Raw genomic sequence first — 20,650 nt, forward strand, 5'->3', positions numbered from 1 at the left:
GATGTGACAGACAACTATTCATCTCCCCTGCCGGACGGACTTCTTAGCCTGCGGTGAGAGAGAAACTTTTTGCCGGGGCTGCAGGTGCTCCTAATAACGGAATCGTTTGAGTTCCCTTCAGAGGGTTGGTCGTGTTTGGGCAGCTGGATCAGAACAGTTTTGCACATGACCGTTGCAGAATTCCCCAGGGTCACAGGATCAAAATTCAGATTCTTGGAGTGTACTTATGACGGCTGCAGTGTCCGGGGGTCACGCGATCCCCTTTTGCGACCTTCTGACCGGCAAAGTCCATGAGGAAGCCAGATTCCCTTAACCGTGTGACTCACTTAACAACTGCAGTGATTCACTTAACAACTATGCCCCCCCCCCAAAGTCGTAGAAAAGGGCAGAACTCCATCACGGTCCTGCTTGGCGACAAAAATTTGGGGCTTGTCAGAAAGTGCGATCGCATGACCTAGAATGCCACAACCGTCGTAAATACGAGGCAGTGGCAAGCGGGCAAATTTGGACCCGTGCGATCGCAAAGAGGATGCTGCAATGGTCGTAAGTATGAAAACTGCTCATCAGTCGCTCTTTTTCAGTACCCTTGTAACTTCCAACGGTCACCAAAAAAAAAATGGTTGTGTAATTGTTGACTTCTCATACATCTCTGCTTGCAAACCGGCAACAGAAACCAGGGAAGGGCGGGGAAGGGAGTACCGTATTTTTCAGACTATAAGACGCACCGGAGTATAAGACGCACCAAGATTTTGAAGAACTAATTTTTTTAAAAAAAGGTTTTGCACTCTGCAGGCCTCCCAAATTCTTTGCACACCCCATCTTTTGTGGGAAAAGGGGCATGCAGAGAGTTCGGAAGGCCAAAAATGGCTGTATTCAGTGTATAAGACGCCCCCAGATTTTCACCCTCTTTTGGGGGGGAAAAAGGTGAGTCTTATACTCTGAAAAATACGGTAATTGGACTCTAGGGGGAGCTGGGAGGGAATTGAGGACTTCAAGGGCACCGTCTCTATGGCCCTGAGAACATTTCTACACGTCAAGGTCCAACACTGGGAAACCCCTGGAAGGCACAGACAGTTCCCAAAGCAAAATGACAGATTAACAGAGTTCGAAGGGACCTTGTAGGTCATCTGGTCCAGGGGTCTCCAGCCTTGGCAGCTTTTAAGACTTGTGCACAGAAAAATGTGACTTATGACCGTTTTTCCTACTGTGGCAAGAAAAGTCGTAAAAACGGGGCAAAACTCACTTAACGAATGTTTCACTTAGCGACATAAATTTTGGGCTCCTTTGTGGTCATAATCCGACGACTACTTATATAGACACCCGTCTATGTGACTCCTAATCAACACTATCTGGAATATTATAGTTTCTCCTGCTTGAGGCTGGACTAGAAGACCTCTAAGGTTCTTTCCAGCTCTATTCTATTCTAGGTGTAAGTTAAAGCCACATCCATAATCAGTGAATGGAGGTCAACCCTCTGACCAACGGCTGATCAAACCCTCCAGATCTCCCCGTCTATGAGGGGTCCTTGGTGCTCTCTGAGCTTGGTTGGTTTCTGGCTGATGTTGCCAATGTTTTGCAGATGTTTTCCTGGAGACATCTAGCACTGATGATGTTACCTAGCTGGGTCATAAAATGTCTGCAAGAAAACCACCGAGGAGCCCACAGCCCTCCACCTCCTCTCCACAATCCCCCTTCCACCTAGCACTGATGATATTGTCTACTTGAGTCATGAAATGTCTTCAAGAAAACCCTCAACGAGCACCAAGGCCCCGCAGTCTTCCTCCTCCTTCTCCTCCTCCTCCTCCTCTCCACAATCCCCCTCCTTTCTAACACTGATGATGTTCCCTACTTGGGTCATGAAATGTCTGCAAGAAAACCACCCAGCTCAGAGAGCCACAGTCTTCCTCCTCCTCCTCCTCCTCCTCCTCCTCCTCCTTCTCCTCCTCCCCCCCTTCTAGCACTGATGATGTTCCCTAGTTGGGTCATGAAGCGTCTGCAAGAAAACCACCAAGCTTAGAAAGCACCAAAGACCCCACATTCCTCCTCCTCCTCCTCTCCACAATCCCACTCCCTTCTAGCACTGATGATGTTCCCTACCTAGGTCATGAAACGTCTGCAAAAAACCCACCAAGCTCAGAGAGCACCAAATGATCCTCCTTTCCACCCTGAGCCACAAACCCAGGCAGTCCCCAACTTATGACCACAACGGAGCCCTAGATTTCAGTTCAGTTCAGTGAGGAATTTTCGTTAAGTGAGCTTTGTTCCCTTTTACGCCTTTTCCTGCCCCCGTTGTTACGTGAATGTCTGCAGTTGATAAATCAGGGACCAGGTTGTTAAGCGAATCTGGCGTTCGCCGGTCGGAAGGTCGCAAAAAGGAACCATGTGACCCTGGGATGCTGCCACGGTCATAAGAATGAACCAGTTAACCCAGCAGCCAAATTTTGATCATGTGACCACGGAGGCGCGGGAAAACTCGTAACTGTGAAAAGCGGTCCGAAGTCCATTTTTCCCAGGGGCGTTATAACTCTGAGCGGTCACTAAACGGACTGTTGTAAGCCGAGGATTAACTTCTCCTCCTTTCTTGACTTCTTGGGTACGGAAACCAATTTCTGGGGTCTTTCTGGAGGGAAAGAAGGAGGTCATCGATGTACCTGGGCCAATTCTGCTTCTTTTTCCGTCGCTGTAACGAGAACATCTGGGTTTTGGTAGCCGCTGAGCGGAGCGTCCCAGATGGAAATGTATTTCCGGAAAACGTTGACGGTCTCAAGGACGAGGACACGACAACCTGTGGGGACAAACGCAAACAGCGGGTGAAACCCAACACCTGCCTTTGTCTTCTGGCCTTGTTTTTCCAAAGCAAGTCTCAACAAGCCCTGGGAGATTTCTACGGTGAAATTGGCCCCAGGTGACGCCTTTCGACGATTAGATTTATAATACGGGGTTGCATAAACGATTCGGAACAGGTTAACAAAGTTGGAAGGGACCTTATAGGTCATCTAGTCCAACCCCCACCCAAGCAGGAGACCATACACCATTTCTGACAGATTTATTTCCTGACGGTTAAAACAATTAACCAGTGGAACAGAAGTTGCCTCCAGAAGATGTGAATGCCCCCAAACTGGAAGTCTTTAAGAAGATGTTGGATAGCCATCTGTCTGGAACCGTATAGGGTTTCCTGCCTAGGCAGGGGGTTGGACTAGAAGACCTCCAAGGTCCCTTCCAACTCTGCTATTGTTTTATATTCTGTTAAAATATGAAGGACAGTTGCAGGAACTGGGTATGTCTAGCTTAATGAAAAGAAGGACTAAGGGAGACATGATAGCAATGTTCCAATATCTCAGGGGTTGCCACAAAGAAGAGGGAGTCAAACTATTCTCCAAGGCACCTGAAGGCAGGACAAGAAGCAATGGGTGGAAACTAATCAAGGAGAGAAGCAACTTAGAACTAAGGAGAAATTTCCTGACAGTGAGAACAATGAATCAGTGTAACAGAAGTTGCCTCCAGAAGTTGTGAAAGCCCCAACACTGGAAGTCTTTAAGAAGATGTTGGGTAGCCATTTGTCTGAAACGGTATAGGGTTTCCTGCCTAGGCAGGGGGTTGGACTAGAAGGCCTCCAAGGTCCTTTCCAACTCTGCTATTGTATTGTAGCTGGCAGTCCAGTCTCATATATCTATCTGTATAATTTATACTTCTCAGAAGTTAAGGCCAACTGAAGGGTAAATAAGGCTTGCAAGGTTAAAAAAAAACAAGCAACTCGGAGATAAATCTTCCAGCAAAACAATTTATTTCTCCAGCAGCTACAAAGCCTCACCGAGAAGGCAGATTTTGTCCTGTGGCTGAAAGCCAGCAAAGAGACCTGCCGCTACTGGAAAATTACTGGAAAATGTAAATCATCCTATCGTCAACGTAAAAGCTGACAGCTGCTCCTCAAACAGGGTTTTGTTTCTGATTTCCCTCCTTGCAATTTTGCACTGATTAAAAGAAAAAGAAAAATGGGAAGAAAGACGTTTCTAGGTTAAGGGTATCCAGCTTTGGCAACTTAAAAAATTGTGGACTTCAATTCCCAGAATTCCCCACTCCTCTGAAAGCATGGCTGGCTGGGGAACTTTGGGAGTTGAAGTCCACAAAATCTTAACGTTGCCAAAGTTGGACACCCCTGAGCTTGTTGTTATTAGTTGCGAAGTCGTGTCCGACCCATTGTGACCCCATGGACCACGTTCCTCCAGGCCTTCCTGTCCTCTCCCATCCCCCGGAGTCCATTGGAGCTCACGCTGGTTGCTTCAGTGACTCCATCCAGCCACCTCCTTCTCTGCCATCCCCTCCTTCTTCTTTTGCCCTCCATCGTTCCCAGCATGAGGCTCTTCTCCAGGGAGTCTGTTAGATATTAGCATATATCGTAGCAAGTCTCCTCTCTGGTCCGCTGCTACAGCGGGAAACAGGTATCGCTCTGATTGGTCGAGAGGCGTACCCGATCCCTATAAAAGGGGAACCCTCCGGCCACAGAGCAAGCTGGATCACTACTACTACTAATAAAGAGCTGTTAAGTCACTTCGTGTCCGCAGTCTGTTCTCTCGTTGCCCAGATCTAACATTGGCGACGAGGATGGGATTGAGAGACAGATAGGACGAAGAACGCTACTCCAGAATCTCCGGATTTGATCCAGCCCAGAAATTTCGGCAGCCATCTCAGGACACCGCAGCGCGGCAAATTCAAACAAGAGAAGATGGCGATGCACGCTCCCCCCGCTCCATTCGACCCAGCAAACGACGAATGGGAGGCATTCATGATTCGAATGTTTTCTCGAAGCGAACGAATACACGGGGATCACCGACGCCCGAAAGAAAAACATCTTCCTCGGCTACTGTGGAAAAGAGGTTTTCAACACGGCCAGAGACCTCACCGCGCCTACTCCAATACAAGCGGTACCATGGACGGCGTTGCAACAGGCTCTACAGGCTCATTACGCGCCAAAACCTTCCCGCCACGTTTGCCGCCAGGAATTCAACACGCGGAACCAGAAGGCGGGAGAATCAGTCAACCAATATGTTGCAGCCCTGCGTAAAGCAGCAACTCACTGCGAGTTCAGGGATCTGGACGAGCATATCCTGGCACAATTTGTTTGTGGGTTAAGAGACATTTCACTACAAAAGAAGCTGTTGGCAAACCCAAATTTAACCCTACAGATAGCACTCAACGAAGCAAGGGCATCAGAGTCAGCGGAGAAATCATCGGTGACCATACAGCGCGGTTTCAGCGTAAGCCAGCCAGCACCCAGGCACACCAGAGTTCACTACGAGGACACCAACCCCGATTACGAGGATCCCGAGTTCGAGGACAGTCACCTGATGCAGAGCAGTCACATGAGGCCTGGGGGGAGACCCGGATTCCGTTTGCCGCCCTGCGCAAGCTGCGGAGGGAATCACCCCCGGTCTACCTGTAGGTTCAGGAACGTTGTTTGTTCGCACTGCAACAAACTTGGGCACATCGCACGAGTGTGCCGGAGCGAAGTCCCTGCCTCACGGCAGCCACCTATGTACCCCCAACAGAAGCCCAACCCAGGGGCTTGGCGAAATCAAAAAGGGCGCCCAGAGAGAAATCCACAAGTGTTTACCCAGAGAGAAAATCCCCAAAGAGCTGAGCGAGCGTATTCCCAGAGAGATTACTCACAAAGAGCTGAGAGAGCGTTCTATCAAGACGCTCAACGAGAGTATTTTCAGGATACAGATGCTGAGATAGAGTTGACCCAGAGAGAGGAATTGCGAACGTATCTCACCACAATAAGTCAGGTCCGCACCAAGCGGCCTAAAAAGCTGAAAGTCACAGTCCTCTTGGAGGGCTCACCTTGCGAGCTGGAAGTTGACACAGGATCGTCCCTGACAATCATTTCATGGGCATCCATGAAACAGGCTATCCCTAGCCTCAAAAAGAGCCAACTACGCGTTCCAGACATCCTGCTTCGAGACTACCAGGGGAACCGAGTCCCCATCGTAGGCCAAGGGACGTTCCAGATCCGCTTCAAGGACATCGTAGCCCAGCTGCCCGTGACCATCGCCAGTGCACCGTTACAGAACCTTCTAGGACTAGATTGGTTTGAAGCCTTGGGGCTAGAAGTCACCGGAATCAACACCGTGGAGAACAGCAGCGCTGAGCAGATCTTTAAGGAGTTCGAGGATGTGTTCAGCTCTGGTCTTGGTAAGTTTGTGGGTAAACCAATCTCATTCAATTTAGACCCCAAAGTGGTGCCAATCCGACTTAAACCGAGACGAGTGCCTTTTGCACTCCGCCCAAAAATAGACAAAGAGATAGATAAGTTAGTGGAGCAAGGAATCCTTGAGCCGGTGGATCACGCGCGCTGGGAAACTCCCATCGTGACCCCAGTCAAGCCAGACGGGTCAGTCCGCATCTGCGTGGACTATAAATGCACAATTAATGTCGCGCTACAACAAAGCGCATATCCTGTGCCAGTAGTACAGCACTTATTGCACTCGTTGGGGCCAGGAAAGATATTTGCTAAATTAGACATGGCACAAGCTTACCAGCAGTTGCCCGTGGATAGTGCCACAGCGGAGGCCCAAACTATAGTGACGCATAGAGGGGCATTCAAATGCAACCGGCTACAATTCGGTGTGAGCATTGCTCCAGGTTTGTTCCAGAGCGTCATGGAACAACTTTTGCAAGGGATACCGGGAGTCGTCCCCTATTTCGACGACATCTTGGTGTCCGCTGCAAACGAGGAGCAATTAAATAAAAGAGTCAGAACTGTTTTGACCAGAATCAGAGAGAAGGGTCTCCGCCTTAAAAAGGAAAAATGCCAAATTAACGTGCCTAGCGTAGAATTCCTGGGATATAGAATCGATGGTCAGGGAATACACCCCACTTCAAAGAAAATTAAGGCGATCCAGGACGCCCCCACACCACGTAATCAGACCGAGCTGCAGGCTTTCCTCGGACTACTTAATTTCTACAGCGTTTTTCTGAGACAGAAGGCGACCGTTGCTGAGCCATTACATCGACTACTCCAGAGGAACGCAACATGGAGATGGGGACGATCCGAAGCAGCAGCCTTCGCAGCAGTAAAGCGCCTGCTCACCACTGACTCACTGCTAGTCCAGTACAGCCAGACGCTCCCGCTGGTATTGACCTGCGACGCATCACCATTTGGAGTTGGCGCAGTCCTCAGCCACAGGATGCCAAATGGGAACGAAGCACCCATCGCATTCTACTCCAGGACTCTTTCATCGGCCGAGAGGAATTACAGCCAGATGGACAGGGAAGCGTTAGCTGCTGTAGCTGGAGTAAAACGTTTCCACGAATACCTCTACGGCCGCGATTTTGAACTGATTACAGATCACAAGCCGCTGTTGGGACTTTTGGCGGGAAACCGCCCCACTCCAGTCTCCCTTTCGCCACGCATGACCAGGTGGACTGTTTTCCTGGCCGCGTACTCATACAAGCTGATACATCGACCGGGCTCCACTCTAGGACACGCAGACGCACTCAGCCGTTGCCCACTACCGGACCTGTTGCCAGACCCCACTCCCGAAGTACCGGTGCTGCTCATTGACTGTTTGGACTCAGGACCGGTTTCTTCCTGCGACGTTGCGAGGTTCTCTTCCAAAGACAATATAATAAAACAAGTTCAAACTTGGGTTTGGAGGGGGTGGCCGAAGGGAAATGTGGGCCCGGAATTCAAAATGTTTTGGTCAAAACGAGATGAACTCTCAGTGTTACAAGGTTGTTTATTGTGGGGGGATCGAGTTGTTATTCCTGTTGCATTACGTAGAAATGTGTTAGATGCATTACATGTTGGGCATCCGGGGATTGTTAGGATGAAGGCGTTAGCAAGAAGTTACGTTTGGTGGCCAAACATGGACAAAGAGATAGAGGAATGGGTGGCTACTTGCGATCCATGCCAGGAATCGAGGCCAGCTCCCCCGGAAGCGCCCGCCACAGAATGGGAAAAGCCGAAAGCACCCTGGTCGAGAATACACATCGACTTCGCAGGGCCAGTTCAAGGTCAGACTTTCCTTATAGTTGTGGATGCATACTCCAAATGGCTAGAAGTAGTCCTAATGACTTCAACCACGGCAGAGGCAGTCATTAAGGTTCTACGGCGACTTTTCGCCACTCATGGCCTGCCCGACCTCCTGGTATCCGATAACGGGCCCCAATTCACGGCCATGCAATTTGAAACGTACTTAGCAGGTCAGGGAATTCGGCATGCCCTCGTCGCGCCATTCCATCCGGCATCAAATGGACAGGCGGAGAGAATGGTGCGATCCACAAAAGAGGCCCTCGCTAGGATGGGTCCAGGTGATTGGCAAACACGCATTGACCATTACCTCCTAATTCAGCACATTACCCCCAGCGCAACGACGGGTAGGAGCCCCGCTGAAATGCTCATGGGCCGCCGTCTACGGTCTCACCTGGACCGTCTTCACCCCAATTACTCTGCCACAGCACCCCCAGACTCCACAAGCAAAATTCGGAGTTTTAGCATAGGGGATTCGGTATACGCCCACAACTATGCAGGGGGAACATTGTGGATGCCGGCAACGGTCATTGGCATCACGGGTCCACGATCGTATCTGTTAGAACTGGAAGATGGGCGGAACTGGAAAAGGCACATCGATCAACTTCGGGGTCGCCTGGCGCACTCAGACCTATGAGCCGAGAACGAGAGCTTCCTACCAATGCAGAGTCAGCCACTCGAGAGCCCCAACACAGAGAACTACGACACCTGTGAGCCCAGGACAGAACAAGAGGTCGAGCGCGAAACGGAACAACCCCCAAGCAACGTAAGCGAGCAGACCCCCGAACGCCAAGGCAACGAAAGCCTGCAAACCCCAGAACTCGAAACAAAGAAAGCAACTGATCGTGCAGCTACTTCTGACCAACCCGAACTGCGACGCTCCTCCCGAGTAAGGCAAACGCCAACATACCTTAAGGACTACATAACTAACCGCAATGTTCCGTCTAAGAGGGGAGGGGTGTTAGATATTAACATATATCGTAGCAAGTCTCCTCTCTGGTCCGCTGCTACAGCGGGAAACAGGTATCGCTCTGATTGGTCGAGAGGCGTACCCGATCCCTATAAAAGGGGAACCCTCCGGCCACAGAGCAAGCTGGATTACTACTACTACTAATAAAGAGCTGTTAAGTCACTTCGTGTCCGCAGTCTGTTCTCTCGTTGCCCAGATCTAACAGAGTCCTTCTTCCTTCTCACCAGGTGGCCAAAGTCTTTGAGTTTCCTCTTCAGGATCTGGCCTTCTAAGGAGCAGCCAGGGTGGATCTCCTCTAGGACTGACCGGTTGGATGGCCTTGCAGTCCAAGGGATTCAATGCAGGAGTCTTCTCCAGCACCAGAGTTCAAAGATCTATACATTCCCTGTCCTCTTTCTCTCAATCAATGTCTGTCTGTCTTTCTCTCTCTCTCTTCTATATATATTATTATTATCTGTCTGTCTATCTATCTTCTATTTATTACCTGTTATCTTTCTCTCAATAAGTGTCCGTTCATCCATCCATCCATCCATCCATCCATCCATCCATCCATCTATGAGGCTCTTCTCCAGGGAGTCCTTCCTTCTCCTCAGGTGGCCAAAGTACTTGAGTTTCCTCTTCAGGATCTGGCCTTCTAAAGAGCAGTCAGGGTTGATCTCCTCTAGGACTGACCGGTTGGATGGCCTTGCAGTCCAAGGGATTCAATGCAGGAGTCTTCTTCTCCAGCACCCGAGTTCAAAGATCTATACATTCCCTGTCCTCTTTCTCTCAATCAATGTCTGTCTGTCTGTCTCTCTCTTCTATATATATTATTATCTGTCTGTCTGTCTGTCTATCTATCTATCTATCTATCTATCTTCTATTTATTATCTGCTATCTTTCTCTCAATCAGTGTCCATCCATCCATCCATCCATCCATCCATCCATCCATCCATTAATCCATCCATCCATCCATCCATCCATCCATCCATCCATCCATCCATCCATCCATCCATCTATCTATCTATCTATGAGGCTCTTCTCCAGGGAGTCCTTCCTTCTCCTCAGGTGGCCAAAGCATTTGAGTTTCCTCTTCAGGATCTGGCCTTCTATAGAGCAGTCAGGGTTGATCTCCTCTAGGACTGACCGGTTGGATGGCCTCGCAGTCCAAGGGACTCAATGCAGGAGTCTTCTTCTCCAGCCCCAGAGTTCAAAGGCCTCCGTTCTTTGGCGCTCAGCCTTCCTTACGGTCCAACCTTCACAGCCATCCATGGCAACTGGGAAAGCCACAGTCTTGACTATGCACACTTGTGTTGGCAGGGGGATGTCTCTGCTTTTTAGGATGCTGTCTAGATTTACCATAGCCTTCCTCCCCAGTAACAAGCGTCTTTTCATTTCTTGGCTGCAATCCCCATCTGCGGTGATCTTGGAAAATAAAATTTATCAGCAACAAAATGCACAACTTATTATTAATGGAAATTTGTCAACAACTTTCGAGATACAAAAAGGCACAAGACAAGGTTGCCCATTATCCCCATTGTTATTTATTTTAACTTTGGAAGTCTTGTTGAACGCAATTCGGGACTCAAAATCCTTAGATGGCATAGCTATCAGGCAAAAGGAATACAGAACTAGAGCATTCGCCGATGATCTGGTTGTTACCCTTTCACATCCTTTGAAATCAATAATCCAGATGAAAAATATCATAATAGAATTTGGCATGGTGTCTGGGTTTAGACTAAATCAAAACAAAACGAAAATGATGGTTAAAAACATGACAGAGACTCAAAGAAAGAGACTTGTAAGTTTAGCAGGTTTTGAAATAGTTTCTAAAGTTAAATATTTAGGAATACAAATTTCAGAATCAAACACAAAACTTTTCTCAAATAACTATGAAGTGTTGTGGCAAAAGATACAGAAAGATCTTGAAGCGTGGAAAAAGTTACAATTGTCTTTGCTTGGAAGGATCTCAGCAATTAAAATGAACATTCTACCTAGATTTATCTTTCTATTCCAGATGATTCCGGTGCTCAAGTCAGATAAAACCTTGTTAAATTGGCAAACAACATTAAATAAATTTGTTTGGAAGGAGAAAAAACCGAGAGTAAAGATGAAGATTATGCAAGATACACGTGAAAGAGGCTTGCTCAATATAGAAGGCCATGATCTTGTTCTGGGATGGCATGCATATCTTTTTTATGAAGACAGGGTGGATAAAGTGTTTAACAACCATGTTCTCCGTAGTGCCTTGATGAGAATATGGAAGAAGCACCGGCCCAATTGGGATTATAAAATACCGCTTTGGTTGGATCTTGCAGACACCATGGGGATTATGAATATTAAGTCACTCGGGGGGTGTTTATATAAAGATGTGCTTATTGCTGATGGGGGCGAATGGAAGTTAAAAACTTTGGAACAGCTGTTGGAAGAAGGAATTACTTTAAATTGGTTACATTACATACAGCTTCAGAAGAGATGGGAAGAAGATCGCAGGGTCGGCTTTATGGATAAAGAAGTGGAACTGATTAAGCAGATAAAAGAGACTGGTCCAAAACAAGTTAAAAGAATATATAATGTACTGTTAGAAAGAGACTCAGAAAGTGAATTGGTTAAGGATTGTATGATTAAATGGGCTCAGAATTTTGGTGAAGTGGTTATGTTGGAAACGTGGGAAAAAATATGGGTTCAGAATGTTAAATTTACACAGTCACAGAATTTAAGGGAGAATTTTTATAAAATGTTTTACAGATGGTATTTAGATCCTAAAAAATTATCATGCATGTACCCAAATGTTCAACCAAAATGTTGGAGATGCGGGTGTCTAGATGCTACCTTTTTTCATGTATGGTGGACTTGTAACAAGGTTAAAGCTTTTTGGATAAAAATATGGTGGGTTATGCAGAATGTATTTAAGAAAAGAATACAATTCGCTCCACAAATGTTTTTATTGGGTATAGTTAAGGATTTTACCAAAGGGGAAACAAAATTGGCCTTGTATATGGTTACAGCAGCTAGGTTGTTGATTGCGCAACATTGGAAAAAAGATTTTTTGCCGACAATTGATCAATGGATTCAGAAGGTGGCGGGGTTCGCCGAAATGGCAAAAATTTCAGCTTTCTTAAAAGCTCAGAAACAGGAGGATTACACACAGGAATGGGCAAAATGGATTGGTTATATACAGAATAAATACCAGACTAGGAGTTATTATCTAGCCTTTAGGTAAGAATGTTTAGACCGATAGATGATCTGAGTAAATAGTATATGGGATGTTTGGAATTGTTAGAGTGGTATACAGCGGAAGTCAGGGGGGTGGGTTTGTGTGGGAGGTGGGGGAGGGTTAGGGTGGAGGGTGGGGCAATATATATGTATGAATAAATTAGAAGATGGGACTAATGAAACATTGTTAGGCTAGGAGAAATTTATATTAAGAGTTATAGATGTTAAATTAGCTTAGAAAATGATCAATGTGTTATTATTAATTTAAGAGTAATTTATATAGTTTTTGTTGGGAGGAGAGGGGTCATGAGTAATCTATTTTAAGATGGGGGAGAGGAGGGGGTAAAGTGTTTGGTATAATATCTGAATGTGAATTTTTGCGGGGGGGTTGGGGGGGTATAGCATTTGTATGAGATTTATATTGTGTGGAGGGGGGGTGAAAAGGGGGAAAATTTGTTTGTACAAAACTCTTTTAATAAAAAAAAAAAAAGAAAATAAAATCTGTCACTCCTTCCATCCCTGAGGCAGGTTATTACCAATTTCTTTGATACAATACAATAGCATAGTTGGAAGGGACTTTGGAGGTCTTCTAGTCCAACCCCCTGCCTAGGCAGGAAACCCTATACCGTTTCAGACAAATGGCTATCCAAAATCTTCTTAAAGACTTCCAGTGTTGGGGCATTCACAACTTCTGGAGGCAACTTCTGTTCCACTGATTAATTGTTCTCACTGTCAGGAAATTTCTCCTCGGTTCTAAGTTGCTTCTCTCCTTGATTAGTTTCCACCCATTGCTTCTTGTTCTACCCTCAGGTGCCTTGGAGAATAGTTTGACTCCCTCTTCTTTGTGGCAACCTCTGAGATACTGAAACATATATGATATATATTATGTATAACTTTTGGGTCAATTTAGCTGTGGTTTGTTATTTCCCTTCAAGCTTAATTTGAATGTTAATATTTGAGGTTGACATTTAATGAAGACTTTATAAAAAAAAATAAAAAGACCCAAATTACGAATCAGGCTGTTCTTGCAGAATTGTGCCAGGCCAGAGATACGTCCTTGGGGATGTCCAGCGGGGAGTTTCCAGGTTGATAAGAGCAATGGAAATCAAGTCGTATCAGGAACACACAAGGACATGTTTATTTTGCAAAGGTTAACAGGAGATCTGAAGCAGACTGCAAATGTTCACAGGGGTTTTGCTGGTGTTTTTTTTTTTTAATGTGGAAGATGGTGGTGTAGGAAGTTAGCACCCGCCCCTCTCCTAGGAAATTAAGATATTTTAGGAAACATTAAAAGGGGAGAATATTTCCCCTAAAACGGAGGCAGAAACGTGCCCCCCCCCTTTGTCAATGGGCCATTAAGGCCTGAGCCAGAGAAACATAGGCATTTAACAGACTCACTCTTAATAGCTCCCCCCCACCCTTGGCCATTAAGACCCGAGCCAGTCTATTCTACATAACAAAGATCTACCTCCTTCAGGCAGAGCCATAATAGGAACTGCCCAAAGCCCTTTCATTACATCATCACCCAGCAAGAGTCAACCAAGCCTGGGACTCAAAAGACAACCTATGAAGTTACCCCTGCATGACAAACAATCAGAATACAAGCTCAAATTCAAAAGCCCAGAGAGGGCCTAAAACCCAGGCACTCCTAGCATCTCTTCCCTTTTTTGGCTCAGGATTTCAAGCCACGTGATCCTGTCCACCATTAAACCATCTTTCCAAACAGCCACCATTGTTTCCAATGTCTTTCTCCCCACTTGGAACTGAGCCCAGTTGGGCATTTCTTCCAACAGGGGAGCTGTCCTCTGCCAACGCTGCGGGTGCACAGAAAGAACATAGCATCACAAGGCTGGAAGGGACCTCAGAGGTCATCTAGCCGAAGCAAAGGGAACGGTTTGAAAGGAAAGGAAAGCAGCTTCAGGAAGATGCTCAAGAAGAAATTCCAGATGGGGAGAGCAGCTAAGTAGTGGGATTGTCTGCCTAGAGTGGTGTTTCTCAGTCTTGGAAATTTTAAGAGGAGTGGACTTCCACTCCCAGAATTCCACAGCCACGTCATGTGATCAAAATCCGGATGCTTGGTCATTGATTCGCATTTATGACGGTCGCATTTATGACGGCTTCCCCAGATTCACGTAACAGGCAGGTTAGTAACTGAACAACTGCAGTGATTGACTTAACAATTGTGGTAAGAAGGGTCATAAAATGGGGCAAAAGTCACTTAACAAATGTCTCACTTAATGACAGAAATGTTGGGCTCCATTGGGGTAAGTCGAGGACTACCTGTAAAAAAGTGTGAAGGCTACAGATCAATGGCTTCATTTACGGTTCTTCCTTGTTAACCAAATAACTTGTTAATAAATTAATTAATTAATAAACACCAACCTTCTGGAACCTTCCTCTCGGAGTGCAAGGACCTGTGAAGAAGGAAGAGAACAGGGGTGAACAGATATACAAGTAGTAGTCTACAAAATACAAATTGTTATCTTTTGAGAGCTGAATGCAATGAAATTTCATTTTAATGTATGCCGATTAGTGTACCTTTAAATTGGCAATAAAGTTCTATGCTATTTTTTCTATTCTGAATTCTATTCTATTCTTTTCTGTTCTAATCCATTCCATTCTATTCTAACTGATATTTCTGTTATATTCTATTCTGAATTCTATCCTATCCTGAATTCTATTCTATTCTGAAATTCTATTCTATTCTATTCTATTCTATTCTGAATTCTATCCTATCCTAATATGAATTCTATTCCGTTCCATTCTGAATTCTTTTCTGTTCCTATTCTGTCCTTCCTATCCTATTCTGAATTCTATCCTGAATTCTATTCTATTCTATTCTATTCTGAATTTCTATTCTATTCTATTCTGAATTCAATTCAATTCTTTTCTATTCTATCCTGATTTCTATTCTATTGTATCCTATCCTGAATTCTATTCTATCCTATCCTATCCTATTCTATTCTATTCTGTTCTGTTCTGTTCTGTTCTATTCTATTCTGAATTCTATTCTGTTCCTATTCTGTTCTATCCTATCCTATCCTATCCTATCCTGAATTCTATTTTGAATTCTGTTCTGTTCTATTCTATTCTATTCTATTCTATTCTATTCTATTCTATTCTGAATTCTGTTCTGTTCTATTCTATTCTATTCTATTCCATTCCATTCCATTCCATTCCATTCCATTCTAGTTGCTCTGGAAGACCAGTAGGGGGCAGCCTCCTCTTAAAAATACTTTTTTTTTGCCAAATGTGAGCATTACACAACACCCACATGTTGCGTTGAGGAGGTGCCCACAGGGAACCCCCAAACCTTACACACACCCTTGCTAACAGCATGAGATTTGCAACCGAGGCCATACGGGGAGTGGTGGTTGCCTGAAGCCCTGAAGGTAGCCTTTCACTTCCAACCACCCATTTAGTGACCATTTGAAGTTACGATGGCACTGAAAAAAGTGACTTATGACCGTGTTTCACACTTACGACCGTTGCAGCCTACGTCACAGGTCAGATGACCAAAATTCAGACGCTCAGCCATGGGCTCACATTTATGACGGCCGCAGGGTCTCGGGGGGTCCCGCAATCCTCTTTTGCGACCTCCTGGGGAAGCCAGATTCACTTAACAACCATGTGACTCCCTGAACTGCTGCAGTGATTCGCTTAACAACAGCGGCAAAAAGGTCGTAAAATGGGGCAAAATCTACAGAACAACTGTCTCGCTTAGCAACCGAAATTTGGGGCTCCAAAGGGGAGGGAGGCAGACCGTACCTGATGGCGGCATAGACTGATCGGTGGTTGGGGTGGCCGCTCACACCTCTGGCGTCGAAGGTTACAACCTAGATGGAAAGAACCAGAAAAAGCGATTGTGTGATTTATTTATTTTTAAACTCAAGGGGAAGGCATTTTCCACCTATCACAGAATTACACTATTACAAAGGAAGGAAGGAAGGAAGGAAGGGCAAAAGGAGGACAGAGAAGAAGGGAAGGAAGGAAGGAAGGAAGGAAGGAAGGAAGGAAGGAAGGAAGGAAGGGCAAAAGGAGGACAGAGAAGAAGGGAAGGAAAGAAGGGCAAAAGGAGGACAGAGAAGAAGGGAAGGAAGGAAGGAAGGAAGGAAGGAAGGAAGGAAGGAAGGGCAAAAGGAGGACAGAGAAGAAGGGAAGGAAAGAAGGACAAAAGGAGGACAGAAGAAGAGAAGGAAGGAAGAAAGGAAGGACAAAAGGGGGACAGAGAAGTAGGGAAGGAAGGAAGGGCAGAAGGAGGACAGAGAAGAAGGGAAGGAAGGAAGGAAGGAAGGAAGGATGGAAGGAAGGGCAAAAGGAGGACAGAGAAGAAGGGAAGGAAAGAAGGACAAAAGGAGGACAGAGAAGAAGAGAAGGAAGGAAGAAAGGAAGGACAAAAGGGGGACAGAGAAGAAGGGAAGGTAAGAAGGAAGGAAGGACAAAAGGAGGACAGAGAAGAAGGGAAGGGAAGAAGGAAGAAAGGAAGGACAAAAGGGGGACAGAGGAGAAGGGAAGGAAGGAAGGAAGGACAAAAAGAGGACAGAGAAGAAGGGAAGGAAGGAAGGAAAGGAGTGAAGAGGACAGGGGAGGGGGGAGGGAGAGTGGAGGGGGGAAGGAAGAGGAGAGGGAGGAAGAAAAGAAGGAATGGAGAAAGAGGGATGACAAGGGTAGGGTATGGTAGAGCTGAGAAAAGGGAGGGAGGAGGAAGAAAAGAAGGGAGGGAGGGATAGAGGAGTTGCGGGAAGGATGCAGGAGAGTAGGGGAAGGGAGGAAGGAGAAAAAGGGAAGGAAAGAAGGAAGGAAGGAAACTGGGGAGCAGAGGGGAGGAAGAACGGAGGAGAAGAAAGCCAGTTTCCTTGCCACAGACAATGCAAGCCACCCATGAGTGGGCATGGCCTCTTCCTCTGATGCCATCTTGGGGAGAAAACGTCCCTGGCATTTCCGGCTGGTCTGGTTTAACTTTTGGGGGGGACGAGGCCTCCCTTCGCAGCTGGCTGCACCTGAGCTGGACCACCACCAGGGAAAAGGTCTTCTGAAGCCCCCCTTCCACCCCCCACATTTGGAGAGCATCCAAGGGACCCTCGGCCAGCCACGGGGGCCAGCCCAACCCCCTTGTTTCCCCACAGCCCCTTCTTGGGGGTCTTTTGGCATGGACCCCCTTCTTATAGCTGCCCCAAGCAACGACCAAAGAGTTTGTGTGGGGTGTTGTTCTCGACTTATGACCACAATTGAGCCCAAAGTCTCTGTTGCTAAGCGAGACATTGGTCATGTGAGCTTTGCACCATTTTACAACCTGTCTCGCCACAGGTGTGAGGAGAATCCCTGCAGCCGTTAAGTGAGTCACGCAGTTGTTAAGCGAATCCAGCTTCTCCGTGGATTCTGCTTGTCAGACGTTCGCGAAAAAGGGGATCACGTGACTCCCGGGGAGAAACGTCGACCGTTGTAAATACGAGTCAGTTTCCAAGCATTTGAATGTAAACCACAGGACCGTGGGGATGGCACAACAGTCATAAGTGTGAAAAACGGTTGTAAGTCCCTCTTTTTCCGTGCCATTGTAACTTCGAGCGGTCACTAAGCGAACTGTTGCAAGTCGAGGACTACTTGTAACTTTGCTATCGATCCTTTCATTTAAGAGTCGGGGCACCCGTGGTGGCCCAAGCATTCCGCCAACCAAAACGGAGCTGGACTATTGCAATGCTCTCTACATGGGGCTCCCCTTGAGATGCACCCGAAGGCTGCAGCTGGTCCAGAATGCGGCCGTGCGGGTAATCATGGGATGTATCAGGTACTCCCATATAACACCTCTCCTGCGCGAGCTGCACTGGCTACCTGTGGCTTTTCGGGTGCATTTCAAGGTGTTGATTATCATCTTTAAAGCGCTCCATGGCACAGGACCTACCTATCTGCGGGATCGCATCCTACCCCATACATCCCTGCGACCAATTCGCTCTCACAGAGAGGGGCTCCTCCGGGTGCCGTCCACGAGGCAGTGCCAGCGGGCGACACCCAGGAGTAGGGCCTTCTCTGTGATGGGCCCAACCCTCTGGAATGACCTCCCCCCCGACATCAGAACAACCACTGATCTCCGCTCCTTCCGCAAGAAACTCAAGACCCACCTGTTCCAATCAGCTGGCCTGGCCCAATCGTAGTTTTAATTTTCAATCCTCCTGCCCGGTATTTTAAATTTTAAGGGGTTGTCCTTTTAATTTGTTTTAATTTTTACGATCATTGTACAAACTTTATATTTAATTTGTTTTTAAAAAGGGGTATTTAATATTGTTATTGTATATACGGTTTTTAGCTTTTGTCTGTACACCACCCCGAGTCCCCTTGGGGAGAGGGGGCGGTCTATAAATTCTAAATAAAGTAAAGTAAAGTAAAGCTTAGGAGCACCGTTTTCACTGGCAGAAGGTTGCCGGAGGCCGTCGCAGCCGACAACGGAGCTCAGGTGGGCCCTACACAGCCCTCCCGACAGTGATGGGTTACTGTCGATTTGGACCGGTCATGGCCTGGAGCAGCTGAGAGCGTACCGGTACACTGGCTCGTTTGGCCCGCCGGCCAGCGCTCTATAGCTGTATTTATGCCTAAAGGCACAATATGCACACTCGCACTGCGTGCGGTGCCTGCGCAAGCCCCAACAAACAGCTGGTTGTTGCAGGGGCAGTGGATTGCGCATGCCTGCGCAGCACACGTCAGGCGCGTGCACAAACAGACTTGAGATCAGCATACCGGTAGCGACTGTAAGAGCAACCCACCGCTGCCTCCCGAGCTCCATTTTCACTGGCAGAGGTGTTAGAAGTGGGATTCAGCCGGTTCTGGCCAGTTCTGGAGCCAGAGGTGGTATTCCGCTAATGGAAATTTTGAGTAGTTCGTAGAACCGGCAAATACCACCTCTGGCTGGCCACGCCCCCATCTGTTCTCTGCCTCCCGAGTCCCAGATGATCGGGAGGGAATGGGGATTTTGCAGTATCCTTCCCCTGCCAAGCCTGCCAAGCCACGCCCGTCAAGCCAAGCCACACCCATCAAGCCAAGCCACACCCACCAAGCCACGCCACACCCACCAAGCCACGCCCACAGAACCAGTAGTAAAAAAATGTCAATCCCACCACTGAGAGGTACCCTGGGCTGGTCCTTCACTGTTCCCAGGACAGCCTCGAGGGCCAGATCTAAGCACCGCGAGGGTCTTGATTTTGACACTCCTGATTTAAGACCTTTGTGGGTCTGTAAAGCAAAGAAATGTTGAAGTCAGGGAGAAATACTTAAAATACTCAATTACCAAGTCAATCTGGCGGGTTTCGATGTGTGAGAGGATTAACTCTGTGAGGAGAGGGACGTCCCACTCGGCAGACGGATGATCTGGAAGCTTCCTAAGGAAGGGAGGGAGGGAGGGAGGGAGGGAGGGAGGGAGGGAGGGAAAAAAGAGAGGAAGGAAAAAAGGAAGGAAGGGAAAAGACAGAAAGAAAGGAAGGGAAAAGAGAGGAAGGAAGGACGGAGGGAAGGAAGGAAGGGAAAGAGGAAGAAAGGAAGGGAAAAGACAGAGGAAGGAAGGGAAAAGAGAGGAAGGAAGGACAGAGGGAAGGAAGGAAGGGAAAGAGGAAGAAAGGAAGGGAAAAGACAGAGGAAGGAAGGACGGAAGGGAAAAGAGAGGAAGGAAGGATGGAAGGAAGGACGAAGGGAAGAAAAGAAGGAAGGAAAAGAGGAAGAAAGGAAGGGAAAAGAGAGAGGAATGAATGAAGGAAGGAAGGGAAAAGGGAGGAAGGGAAAAGAGAGGAAGGAAGGAAGGGAAAAGAAAGAGGAATGAAGGAAGGGAAAAGAGACGAATGAAGGAAGGAAGGAAGGGAAAAGAGGAAAGAAGGAAGGAAGGAAAGGAAAAGAGAGGAAAGAAAGGAAAAAACAGAGGAAGGAAGGAAGGAAATAAATAACAAACAAAAGTGAAATTCAAATTCTAACACAAACCATACAATCACATCTAGTCCAACCCTACATCATTTCTGACAGATGCCAATCTTTTCTGCTGAGCAACTGGCAGATTTCCGTGGCTGGCATGGATGAAGGTCACGGGAGGCCGGTGGAAAGCGACAGCGGGGAGGCCGAGGATCAAATAAAATCCTTCTGACCTCAACGACAGGACAACAACCAAGGCGAACAACTCGGGATCTTTGGGGCGGAGAGAGCCTCCCGTCGCCTGCCAGGTTGAAACTAGGTTAAACTGTTTTTTTATCCTAAGCGCCAAAGATTTTTAAAAGGGCCACTAAAAGATACAGATAAGTCCTCGACTTACGACCGTGCTAAGCAAGACAGTTGTGAGGTGTGTTTTCTTCCCGTTTGATGAGCTTTCTTGCCACGGTTGTTAAGTGAATCACACTTGTTAAGTTAGTCATGAGGTTGTTAAGTGAATTTGCTTCCCCATTGATTTTGCTGGTCAGAAGATGGCAAAAGGGGATCACGTAACG

The 20,650-nt window shown here is 47.1% G+C and overlaps 1 protein-coding gene across 2 annotated transcripts in view; it reads right to left on the reverse strand.

The window, feature by feature from the left end:
• Window positions 1–20,650, reverse strand: part of PIGL (phosphatidylinositol glycan anchor biosynthesis class L) — a 40,634-nt gene that overhangs the window by 4,195 nt on the left and 15,789 nt on the right. For both annotated transcript variants that reach the window (XM_081945444.1, XM_081945443.1), the window contains 4 exons: window positions 19,474–19,564; window positions 15,966–16,033; window positions 14,580–14,611; window positions 2,652–2,785 (listed from right to left, as the gene is read on the reverse strand). In XM_081945444.1, coding sequence (XP_081801570.1) covers window positions 2,652–2,785; window positions 14,580–14,611; window positions 15,966–16,033; window positions 19,474–19,564 — 325 coding nt within the window. The remainder of the gene's footprint in view (window positions 1–2,651; window positions 2,786–14,579; window positions 14,612–15,965; window positions 16,034–19,473; window positions 19,565–20,650) is intronic.

This window comes from Natrix helvetica (genome assembly GCF_964273705.1).
Source record: "Natrix helvetica genome assembly, chromosome: 2".
In the NCBI taxonomy this organism is placed as follows: domain Eukaryota; kingdom Metazoa; phylum Chordata; class Lepidosauria; order Squamata; family Natricidae; genus Natrix; species Natrix helvetica.